Source organism: Pan troglodytes, chromosome 23, assembly GCF_028858775.2.
Source record: "Pan troglodytes isolate AG18354 chromosome 23, NHGRI_mPanTro3-v2.0_pri, whole genome shotgun sequence".
Taxonomy (NCBI): Eukaryota; Metazoa; Chordata; class Mammalia; order Primates; family Hominidae; genus Pan; species Pan troglodytes.
In genome coordinates, this window is record NC_086016.1 from 41,395,100 (window position 1) to 41,407,379 (window position 12,280).

Consider the following 12,280-nt stretch of genomic DNA (forward strand, 5'->3'; position numbering starts at 1 on the left):
TAAAAATACAAAAATTAGCCGGGCGTGGTGGCTCATGCCTGTAGTCCCGGCTACTCCGGAGGCTGGGGCAGGAGAGGCGGGCACCTGTAATCCCAGCTACTCGGGAGGCTGAGGAAGGAGAATCGCTTGAGGCCGGAAGGCAGAGGTTGCAGGGAGCTGTGATCGCGCCACTGCACTCCAGCCTGGGTGACAGAGTGAGACCCTATCTCAAAAAATAATAAAGATGGGCGAGGAGCAATCGGCCCCGAGGAAAAGACAAAACAAAACAACAACAACAAAACGTGCAAGAGCGCGCCTGCGCACACGGTCCGCTACGACCCCCATCCCTCTTCGGCCGTGGGGTGGCGCTGGGCGCATGCTCCCCGGCAGCGCGGTCATCCTCGCCTCCTTCGGGCCGCTCTAGCCGCCCCACTCGCTGCTCTGCGGGGAGGCGGGCGCTCCCGCAGGGGTTCCTCCAAGATGGCGGCGCAGAGGAGGAGCTTGCTGCAGAGTGTGAGGAACCGGCGCGCTCTCTGGGCTTGGGGTTGGGAGCCTGGGCGGGGGTGCTGTCGGGTGCAGGAACGGCTCCTTCTCCGAGTTTGGACAGCCGCCCTCTCCGTGGTGGGGTGTGTCAGCCACCTTCTCCTCTCCTCGGGCTGGCCCCCTCGTTCCCGAGGCCAGGGCGTGTGTGCGCGGCGGGCCCGGCCCCCGGGTCAAGGGCGCCGGGGCTGTGGGCTGCTGCTGCCGGGCGTCGAGGGCGGGAGCGTCCTGGAGCCAGAAGGGAACACGGCGGGCGGCAGCAGAGCTATCCGAGTCTCGAGCCCACTGCGACACCGAGCAGTCGTGCAATGATAATAACAGCAGCATCCACAGTGTACCGCTTACTGCATCCCCGGCGTTGTGTTAATTGCTTTACATTTGTCAGTTTCATTTTCGTAGCAGCCCCCTGAGATAGGTGCTACTGTTATTCCTATTTGACAGACTGAGACACTGAGGTGGTCGTTTGCCTAAGGCCACACAAATGGTACGTATTGAGGCAGGATTAAAATCAGGCAGTGTGATTCCAGAAACCGCCTTAACCCCTGGGCTGTACTAAAGGAATGACCAGTGGTAGCTGTCACTGGGTTCTGGTCCTGGCTCTAACTGACTGTGTCTCCCTCAGCCTCAGTTTCCTTCTCCTAAGGCGAGAGCGCGGAGTGGAAGAATTGTCTTCAGACTCATCCCTACCCCCGGTCTGGACCCTCATGGGTTTGGCGCTGTCTTCCAGGCCCTGCGTCCTCTGACGCGTATGTGCACATAGATGCACACACCTGTTGGCACCATGGACTACTCTGACCTACCAGGGTAGGGTGCTGGCCTCCTGGGTCCTTCCTATGCATGGCACTCTGTTAGAATTGTCTATGGACTTGTCTGCCTCCTGTACTAGAAAGTAAACTCCGCCGGGCGCGGTGGCTCATGCCTGTAATCCCAGAACTATGGGAGGCTGAGGCGGGTGGATCACGAGGTCAGGAGATCAAGACCACCCTGGCCAACATGGTGAAACCCCGTCTTTACTAAAAATACAAAAATTAGCCGAGCGTGGTGGCGGGCGCCTGTAGTCCCAACTATTCGGGAGGCTGAGGCAGGAGAATTAGCTTGAACCCAGGAGGCGGAGCTTGCAGCGAGCCAAGATCGGGCCACTGCACTCCAGCCTGGAGCGACAGAGCGAGACTGTGTCTCAAAAAAAAAAAAACGAAAGTAAACTCCTTGAGGACAGGGACCTGTGATCTCTTGTTTACCGCTGTGTCTCTATTATCTACCACCATGTGCTGGGCACTCAATAAATACATTTGTGAAAGGATGAGTAAACGTTTGTAGCCAGGTCCAGTGCTCGCCCTTGGCGTCACAGAGGTGAGTAGACATTGGCTCAGGGATAACCTGGAAGCAGAGCCTTGAAATTATTCTCCCAGGAGCACAGTTCCCAGGCCTCCCCAGTGGGGATTGCTGTCTTCCCCTCCACACCTTTACTGCTCCTTTATCTTATTACTGCTGGGCACGTCTGTCTTGTTACCGAGTTGGCATTGACTTTAGACGGCTGGCCCTCTGCTTTGTAAGTTCCCAGAGGGCAAGGTCCCTGTATAAATGTCCCCACTGTAGTTAGCATTTGGGAAACGCTGGTTGGATTGTGACATTGGGAGGGAAAATGGTAAATGGTGCAGGCTGAGTTGGCTTGCTGAGAAGAGAGCAGCCACCTGGGTCATGTAGAGTAGGTGGCTGCCAGCTTCTCCCCTTCCTAGGTATGATGGAACCAAAGGGAATTGTGTTAGGCAGAAGGCCAGCTCTACTAGCCCCAGAATGTGTTTCTCCAGGTGGTGGTGGCCTTTTTTAAAGCAAGAATAGTTAGCTTTAAACACATTGCATCTTGGTGCATGGCAAAGGGATGGCAGGGATGTCATCAGAAGGCCCCTCCACCCTCATGATGATCAGGACATCCCTCTCACAGGTTGTACGGATGTCCAGGTGGTGTGTAGGGCTTGCTGATGTCACATCCACTGTCTCAAGTCTGGGGAGAACAACTCAGCTCAGACACCTGCATTCAGAGATGGCTGTGAGGGCTGCTGGTCTGTGGCTACTGGGCAAATATGAATGAGGCGTGGTGCCCACCCTCACTGCGTTTGCAGATCAGCTTGGGAGGAGCATATGCCACTGATACAATACCTGGGGCACTGTCTTGTTATTGTAGACCTGTGTCAAGAGCCCTGGGCAGACAGCAGAGAATTTTAGAGGCTTTAAAGGATGAGAGGAGTTTGCCAAGCAGAGGAGAGGAGGGCCATTCCAGGAGGACATGTATGTGTGTTTTCTTGACACGTGTGTTTTTGTTTTCATTTTTCTTCCTAGAGATGGGGTTTCGCCATGTTGCCCAGGCTGGTCTAGAGTCCTGGGTTCAAGCAATCCTCCTGCCTTCGCCTCCCAAAGTGCTGGGATTACAGGCATGAGCCACCGCATCCGGCTAAGGACAGGTGTTTAAATATGTGTGCATGTGTTTGTTAAGCTTTTCACAAGTTAAGTACAATTAGTACTACAAGTCTATGTATTGAGGGGCTGCAGAGTGGCCTGATTTGTCTGGGTCAGTGGAGGTTCGCAGGAATGGCATTTGCAAGGGTATGCTGGGGCCACTTGGTAGATCACTTGGTGGGAGCATCATTGCAGGCACTGTGGTACCTTGAAAGGTCTTTTGAAGCAAAAAGCTTTTTTGTGGGTGTATGGGGAAGACAGGATCTCACTCTGTCACCCAGACTGGAGTGAAGCGGTGTGATCTCGGCTCACTGCAACCTCTGCTTCCTGGGTTCAAGTGATTCTTGTGCCTCAGCCTCCCAAGTAGCTGGGATTACAGGTGTGCACCACCACACCAGCTAACTTTCGTATTTTTAGTAGAGACAGGGTTTCACCACGTTGTCTAGGCTGGTGGTGAACTCCTGGCCTCAAGCAATCCGCCTGCCTGGGCCTCCCAAAGTGCTAGGATTACAGGTGTGTGCCACTGCGCCCGGCCACAAAGAGGTTCTAAGGAGAGCTTGATGTGTTCAAAAGGACCCAGACCTTTCAGCCGGATAAAACAGTGTTAGTCTCATACTGGCTTTGGGCAAATCACTTTATGTCCCTGAGCCTTAGTTTCTCCAAACCAAGAGGACTCTGGGGAGTATTGTTGGTGTTAAAGGAACTGACACATTCCACTACTAGCCTGGCTTGGTTGCCCGCTAACCAGAAACTTCTACCTTCAGTGCTGCCGTGAGTGAATGTCTGCTGTTCATTCCCTTAAATGTCCCTGAGCACTCACCATGTGCTAGGCACCCTGCAGGTGCAGGAGACACCGCCTTTGTGGAGCTGATGGCCTAGTAAAGGGGACAGACAGTGAGCACTGAACAGATACAGATCATCTGTGATTTTGTAATATCCAAACTACAGCATCAGGTGGTGCTATGAGGAACAGTCTAGATTCACACACAGAATGCTGGGGGTGCCATTTTGGACAGGGTGGTAAGGGAAGACTTCTCCACATTTGATGAGATGCAAAGGGGGAAATGGGGGCAGCATTCCTGCCCAAGGGAGCAGGAGATGCAAAGGCTGCTGTTTCAGGAGCCTCAGGGGTGCTGGTGCAGCTGGGTGGAGTGCCTTGGGGCAGCTTGGGAGTAGCTGAGGTCTGAGGGAGCCGGGGGCCATGCTGGGCTTCACAGGTCCTGATGTGGCCTCTGGATTCCATTCTTCATGTGATGTGAAGCTTTCATGGGGAGCAGATTGAGTAGGGACCTGATGTGATGTGACTTATGATTGGAGAAAAATCCCTCTTTTTTTTTTTTTTTTTTTTTTTGAGACGGAGTCTCGCTCTGTTGCCCCGGCTGGAGTGCAGTGGCACAATCTCAGCTCACTGCAAGCTCCGCCTCCCAGGTTCACGCCGTTCTCCTGCCTCAGCCTCCCAAGTAGCTGGGACTACAGGCGCCCACCACCACACCCAGCTAACTTTTTGTATTTTTTTTTTTTTAGTAGAGACGGGGTTTCACCATGTTAGCCAGGATGGTCTCGATCTCCTGACCTCGTGATCTGCCAGCCTCGGCCTCCCAAAGTGCTGGGATTACAGGCGTGAGCCACCGTGCCCGGCTGAAAAATCCCTCTTTTGAGTTTGAGTGGTGAGAGTGGAAGCCTGGGACCTCCTAAGAGACTCCTAGAGTCATCCAGGTGCGAGAAGGTGTCTTGGCCATGGGCATGGCAGAGGAATGGTGGGAAGTATCAGATTCCAGTTGTGTTTTGGAGGAAGAGCTGATGTGATTTGCTGATGGATTGAATGTGAGGTGTGTGACAGAGGAAGAAGAGTCAAAAAGGACTCTTAAGGTTTTGGTTTAAACAACAGTGGTGCCATTTACTGGGTGAGGGAGCCCTGGAAGAGGGGCACCCTGGGGCAGGGGGAATCAAGAGTTTGATTTTGCCTGTACTGTTACTTAATTATAAAAAAGAAAATCAGGCTAGGCATGGTGGCTCATGCCTGGAATCCCAGCCCTTTGGGAGGCTGAGGCAGGAAGATCACTTGAGGCCAGGAGTTCCAGATCAGCTCGGGCAACATAGTGAGATTCCGTCTTTAAAAAAATTAGTGAGGCATGGTGGTATGTGCCTGTAGTACTTAGGAGACTTAATGGGGTGATTGCCTGAGCCCAGAAGTTTGAGGTTGTAGTGAGGCTATGATCCCCTCACTGCACTCCAGGCTGGGTGACACAGCAAGACCCTGTTTAAAAAAAAAAAAAGAAAGTAAGCTTAAAATCAATTTTTTAAACTTCGACATGTCCTGAGCAATTATATCTGAGATCACAGGTGCTGCTATCTGTGTAATTTATCTAAAGGATGTTAAAATAAATACATAGCCACTAAAATAAAAAGGTCCATGGGGGCACCACCTATACCCATTGCATACACCCAGCTGCTGCCCTAGCACATTGGAAGTGCCAACAATGATGATTAGCCCCCTTAAGAATGAATGAGGAGCTCTTTAGGATGACGACATGGAGAACCTTCAATGAAAACTCTGGTGGGAGAAGTGGGGGCCAGGAGTGGAGCTGGTCTCAGAGAAGTGGGCCATCCGGAAGATTGGAGGTGGTGGGGGCATTGGGGCCTTGGAAGCTTTTTGGAGAGAAAGGTCTGCTGCTCCCCTGCTCCGAGCCCTCTTCCTGGGGTTGTGAGTCTCCCTTTCTGAGCTTCCTTTTCGCTTCTAAGGAATGTGGGTGCTTTCACCACAAAAACACTTGGCCTTTTCATAGCATAATTTGGTATTCAAGCTGTGGCCTGAGCTTGGAACCATTCTTTGTCCATTTCTGCTGCCCAGGACTTTGAGCTGAGTCTGTGTGGGTACTTTGTGAACTATTATGTGACATGGACACATATGTACATGAGGACTGAATGCTTACATCATGCACAGGGTGTTTGTAAAGGCCTTGTTGGGTTAAATACTGTTGGATCACTGTAGAAGCTTTTCATACCGAAACATTAATTTTGGGAACTCCTTCACAAAATCAAATCAAAATTAGGTCTTTTGAAACAGGCTTCTTAACATATTCTTGTGAAATTTCTCATGAGCAGTTCATTTCTCAGACATGGAAGAGTTAAGTCCTGCGTTCACTGTTGTGTGTGTTGCAGTGGCTCCGCGATGAGGCTGTGCTGAGTGAGAGACGCCCCCTTCTCAGCTTCTCGCAGACTCTTGCTCCCTGTGCTCCTGCGCCGCTCACGGCTGGTGCTGGCAGGCCTGGCATTTGGGGGCGTGGGAGAAAGTATGCATCAGTGTGTGCAGGGGTGGAGGGGTGGGTGGTTTGTGTGAATAGAAAGTACATGACCTTTCTGAAAATTGTTCAGAAATGTGGAGGAAGGAAGCGAGAGACTTGGCAGTCCTGTAGGCTTTAATGGAATCAGCAGTGGACTCTCGGTATGGCTAATCCTCGATGGAGATGGAAAGGGACGGGAGAACACGATCCAAGCCCACTCAGCTGCAGCAGCGTGAGTCCGCTGGGGAACACAGAGAAGACCAGATACTCTCACTCCCACTTGGTAGAACCTCCCGAGGTTCTCCGGCCACTGTAGTGAACCAGTGTCTGGCGAGCGCCCGAATTACGTGAGGAACTGCCCACGTGTCATTGGATCTAAGACACCAATGTTTTAAGGACACATCAGTGTTTTGTCTATTGCTCAGAAAGAGAACTCACAGCTAATTAACTTGTAACATACCAACTCCAGAGACGTTCACATGTGGAAAATGTAGGTCTTCAAATCAGTGAATAAGGTAATCTAATTAACAATACCAGGCTATAGCACAATGGTTGCCACAGGGCCACTTGGTGAATGGCCAGTGAGTGGGGCACCCAGCATGCACAGCGGGGCCACTGGGATGGGTTTCTCAGGGGAGGGCCCCATGGTCTTGCGCAGTGTTTTCCCAGTGTCTGGGACATACAGCGAGGTGGTTTGTGGCAGCGAGCAAAACTGATCTTACAAATTGAGAAGACTGTGTGCTTTTCTGTTCTCTCTCAGACTTTCTAAAGATATATAAAAAAAAAACTTGGTTTGATCCTAGTATGTCCCTCACATCTTTCTGATACTTGCTGATCCATCCCCAGTCACATTTTTAAACATAGAACAGGGCTCCAGCAATATAGCCAGCAAGAGGTTCAGCTAAAAGTGAATAACCTTGTTTTGTTTTTTATTATCGTCTAGATGTGGCAAGTCATACTGGTTTTCCACCTATAATACTGAAAAAGTTTACATTCACAGTGAAATAAACTGGGTGTGGTGGTGTACCTGTAGTCCCAGCTACTCCAGAGGCTGAGGCAGGATGATAGCTGATGTCTAGGATTTCAAGGCTGCAATGAGCCATGATTGTGCCATTATACTCCAGCCTGGGTGACAGAGCGAGACCATGTCTCTTTAAAAAAAAAAAAGAAAAGGCCGGGTGCGGTGGCTCACGCCTGTAATCCCAGCACTTTGGGAGGCCAAGGCGTGTGGATCACAAGGTCAGGAGTTCAAGACCAGCCTGGCCAAGATGGTGAAACCGCGTCTCTACTAAAGATACAAAAAATTAGCCGGGCATGGTGGCACGCACCTGTAATCCAAGCTACTCCAGAGGCTGAGGCAGAGAATTGCTTAAACCTGGAGGGGCAGAGCTTGCAGTGAGCCCAGATCGCGCCACTGCACTCCAGCCTGGGCGACAGAGTGAGACTCTGTCACAAAAAAAAAAAAAAAAAGGAATCATTTGAGTGAAAGATAGTTTCTTGAAGATGGTCAGTGGATGATTGAGGTTTGGGAATCATGGGCCTCTGGCCCTAGTTGGATTTGAGCAGTGCCTTTAGGGTAGATAGGACTTAAAAAGACAGAAGGGGACAGGCTTTGCCTTACCATGGGTACTTTTACATATGCTCTTTGGGTAATTTTTTTCTTACTCTTTCTTTATTTTTTTTAAATTTATTTTTTATTTTTGAGACGGAGTCTCGCTGTGTTGCCCAGGCTGGAGTGCAGTGGCGCTATCTTGGCTCACTGCAAGCTCTGCCTCCCGGGTTCACACCATTCTCCTGCCTCAGCCTCTGGAGTAGCTGGGACTACAGGCACCCACCACCACGCCCACCTAAATTTTTTGTATTTTTAGTAGAGACGGGGTTTCACCGTGTTAGCCAGGATGGTCTCAATCTCTTGACCTCATGATCTGCCCGCCTTGGCCTCCCAAAGTGCTGGGATTACAGGCATGAGCCACTGCGCCCGGCCTCTGGTCACAGTTTTTTAGAGATTGTTTGGAACAGTGAGTAGAAGGCCTTGTCTGTACAAGATACACAGCTGAGTGAGATTGTTAATCTGTCAAAGGGCAAAATTCAAAACTGTCCACAGTCTGGAAGGCTGGGATGAATGCATTAAGATATAATTCGACTGATATAAATTTAGATTTAAAACAACCTTCTATAGTAGTTTGGCTGGGGGAGACAGACATGGTAGAAACTCACAGGAAAAGGACTTTGTTATTTTACATTACATAGAGGCTAGATGCTCATCTTCTCTTGGGTATATGAAAGCTGTTGATTTGCATACTTTGATTTTCTATCCTGCCGCCTAACTGATTTCTTTTTCTGTTTGCATTAGTTTTTCATTGATTCTTTAGGGTTGCCAGGCGTACTGTCCTATCAACTGCAAATAGAAATGACTTCTTTCCCGGTTTTTATGCTCTCATTCTTTACTCTGTCTAACTGCCTGGGCTAACACCTCCAGTTCTGTGTGAAGTAATAAGAGTGGGCAGCCTTCTATGGCCCTGATCGTTTGTTGTTGTTTTGTTTTCTTTTTTTTGAGAGGGAGCCTCACTCTGTCTCCCAGGCTGGAGTGCAGTGGCGTGATCTTGGCTTACTGCACGCTCTGCCTCCCGGGTTCCAGCGATTCTCCTTCCTCAGCTTCCCGATAGTAGCTGGGACTACAGGCTTCTGCCACCACGCCCGGCTAATTTGTATTTTTAGTAGAGACGGGGTTTTGCTGTGTTAGCCAGGATGGTCTCGATCTCCTGACCTCGTGATTCGCCGGTCTTGGCCTCCTAAAGTGCTCGGATTGCAGGTGTGAGCCACCGTGCCCAGTCTAATTTTTTGTATTTTTAGTAGAGACGGGGTTTCACCATGTTAGCCAGGATGGTCTCAATCTCTTGACCTCGTGATCTGCCCACCTCAGCCTCCCAAAGTGCTGGGATTACAGATGTGAGCCACCGTGCCCAGCCCTATGGCCCTGATCTTAATGAAGTGTTCCCCACCGAGTAAGTTGCCAGCATTAGGGCTGAAGTATACAGAGTAGCATGTTCAGAAAGGAGCCATCAGTTTCTGTTTTCTGGAGTGTTTTTACCAAGAATGGACCAAGACTCCTTAGATAAACAATAGCACTAGTGTCCATACTTACTGACCCAAACACCATTTACCAGTTTATAAAATAATAAATTCCAGAAATATTACTGCCTCAACATTATGAAAATCAGATTTCCTAAAAAAGTACTTAGCAGTGTTGAAATATCTAGACACTATTCACGGGTACTTAATGAACAAGGCACGTGCTCAGTAGATTGATTGCCGTCAGACACACAGTTTTTCTCATTTGGGAAAGTTAGTTATTCCCACATCAGCCAAATACAGCACAGCATACAGTGGTCAGTAGATCATCAGCTTACTCCTGGTCTCCTGTTGTGAAACGCTCTCAGATGAATTGTTCTTGTGCCATGACACACCAACGTGGCAAGTTCCTCAGTTGCCTGTTTGAGCTTGTTTCTTTCTTTACTTGTGGAAGACAATTTCACTGGCGTTTTTTGTTTTTGTTTTTGTTTTTTGAGACAGAGTCTCGCTCTGTCATCCAGGCTGGAGTGCAGTGGCGTGTGCGATCTCGGCTCTCTGCAACCTCCACCTCCTGGGTTCAAGCAATTCTTCTGCCTCAGCCTTCCAAGTAGCTGAGACTACAGGCGCTTGCCACCACGCCCGGTTAATTTTTGTATTTTTAGTAGAGACAGGGTTTCACCATATTGGCCAGGCTGGTCTTGAACTCCTGACCTGGTGATCCACCCACCTCGGCCTCCCAAAGTGCTGGGATTACAGGATTGATCCACCGTGCCTGGCCTCACTGGCCTTTTTTAATAGTGTATGTCTAATGTGGAACAGACCCATAAGTTGCTTGGGTCTTATTTATTTGGCTGGGAAACTATGGATTTTTTTAGAAAGATTCAAGTCCTTGGAAGCCTGTGTCTGTCCCTTATGGGAGTTAGATACTGGCAGAGGAGGTAACTGTGATTACAGCATCGAAGACAGGTGTTGCATTGTGGTGACACATTTGTGTTAATATTATTCATCTCATATGAGAGGATGAGTTCATCTTACTCTCATTTTTAACCACAGGGCTCTAGAAAATAGAAATATCTTTTCCTCCCATGCTTTAAAACACCTGTGGCACTTTGGGGTGCTAAATATTGACTTCTTTGGCCATCTTTTCAGGAGGAAGACATGGGATACTCCTGACTGGGCAGATGCTTTTGTATTTCTGCTTAACCTCATATTTAATTTCATTCCAGCTGGTGGCGGGAGACAGACTAGAAAAGGAGCTACCTTTGGAAGTATATTTGCCTGGTTATAGGAGACTTTTGTGAGCTCGCTGGAAATGAAAATATACTAAGCAGATCTAAGACATAGGGGATAATTGGCAACATTTATCAGTTACCTGAAGAATACTTAATTCACTGGTTATTAACTCATTCCCGTGGCCCAGAGGCCTTGCACTGCCCTCCCACCCAGGCACATACGTGCACACACATTTGCAAACACGGCATGGAGCGTCTTTCCGCTGTGCTCACTAGCGAGGCCACACCAGCCTTCTCGTGCTTCCGTAAACCTGACATGCTTTTTTCCATCTTAGGGTCTTTTTACGTGCAGCTCCCTCTGCCTGGAAGGCTCCTTCTCTGCCTTCTAGAAGGTCACTGCCCCATAGTCATTCAGGTCTGGCTCAGACGTCACCTCCCCAGAGAGGTCTGCTTTTCTGACCACTTCATCTAGAGGCCCCCCCGCCCATCACGCTGTGTCCCATTACCATGGTGTGTTTTCTTCCTAGCACGTAGCGCTGTCTGAGATTGCCTTGTTTATTATTGTATTGTGTGTTTGAATTCTCTCTCTCCGTAGAAGGGAGGCTTCAAATAAGGAGCCTCTCTGTTTTCTCTTCTGTGTCCGCAGTACCCAGAATACTGCCAGACTGTTGCAAATGCTCAGCAGATATTTATTGAAAGAATGTATGTAGTGATTTAATGTACTGTAATCACATAATATCATATGTGGGTCCAGAAGACTTAAGTTCCCATTTATGTTAAGAGAGGCATTAATTTTGCTTTAAAATGAAACAGTTCAAGATTAGAACTAGACCCAATTTTGTGTTACTGTGAAGCCATTTTTCTTCTTCTTTTTGAGACTGAGTCTCACTCTGTCACCCAGGCTGGAGTGCAGTGGTGTGAGCTCAGCTCACTGCAACCTCCACCTCCTGCATTCAAGTGATTCTCCTGCCTCAGCCTCCTGAGTAGTTGGAATTACAGGTACGCACCACCACGCCTGGCTAATTTTTGTATTTTTAGTAGAGACAGGATTTTGCCACATTGCCCAGGCTAGTCTCAAACTCCTGACCTCAAGTGATCCACCTGCCTCAGCCTCCCCAAGTGCTGGGATTACAGGCGTGAGCCACTGTGCCAGGTCAGCAGTTTTTCTTTTGGCGTTGCTTGTACTGAAAGTGTTAAATTTAAGCCTGGTGTCATGAGGAGCTGAGCAGAATTGTTGCCATTTCTACTTTTTTTTTTTTTTTTTAATTTAGTTGTGACATACTTGGCTCAGCTAGCACTTACTGCCATTTCATCTTCCTTTTTTTTTTTTTTTCATTTCCATTAGTAGGGTTTGGTTATACTGTCTGTTTTCAAAGGCTATTAGAAGGCGTTAGTAGCTTTTCAGACCTTGTAGTAAAATTGTGTTAATAAAAATAAATAAATAAAAGTCACCCAATGAAGACATAAATAAGTGTAGAGACACACCATGTTAATGGATTAGAAGACTCAACATAGTGACAATGTCTGCTTTCCCCAAATTGATCTGTAGATTTAAAACAGTTCCAATAAAAATCCCAACAAGACTTGTGGATATAAGCAAGCTGATTCTAAAATTTATATGAAAAGGCAAAGGAACTCAAATAGCCAAAACAATTTTGAAAAAGAGCAAGAAGATAAGGAGACTCACACTAGCCAATTTGAAGACTCACCATAAAGCTA

At 48.5% G+C, this 12,280-nt stretch overlaps 1 protein-coding gene across 1 annotated transcript in view; it reads left to right on the top strand.

Moving 5' to 3' along the window:
* The first annotated feature begins 331 nt into the window (after nt 1–331).
* The window catches only part of TAB1 (TGF-beta activated kinase 1 (MAP3K7) binding protein 1), a 34,540-nt gene continuing 22,591 nt past the window's right edge, over nt 332–12,280 (top strand). Inside the window, exon 1 of the mRNA XM_016939195.3 lies at nt 332–492. Within this exon, the coding sequence (XP_016794684.1) occupies nt 460–492 (33 nt within the window). The 5' untranslated portion in view covers nt 332–459. The remainder of the gene's footprint in view (nt 493–12,280) is intronic.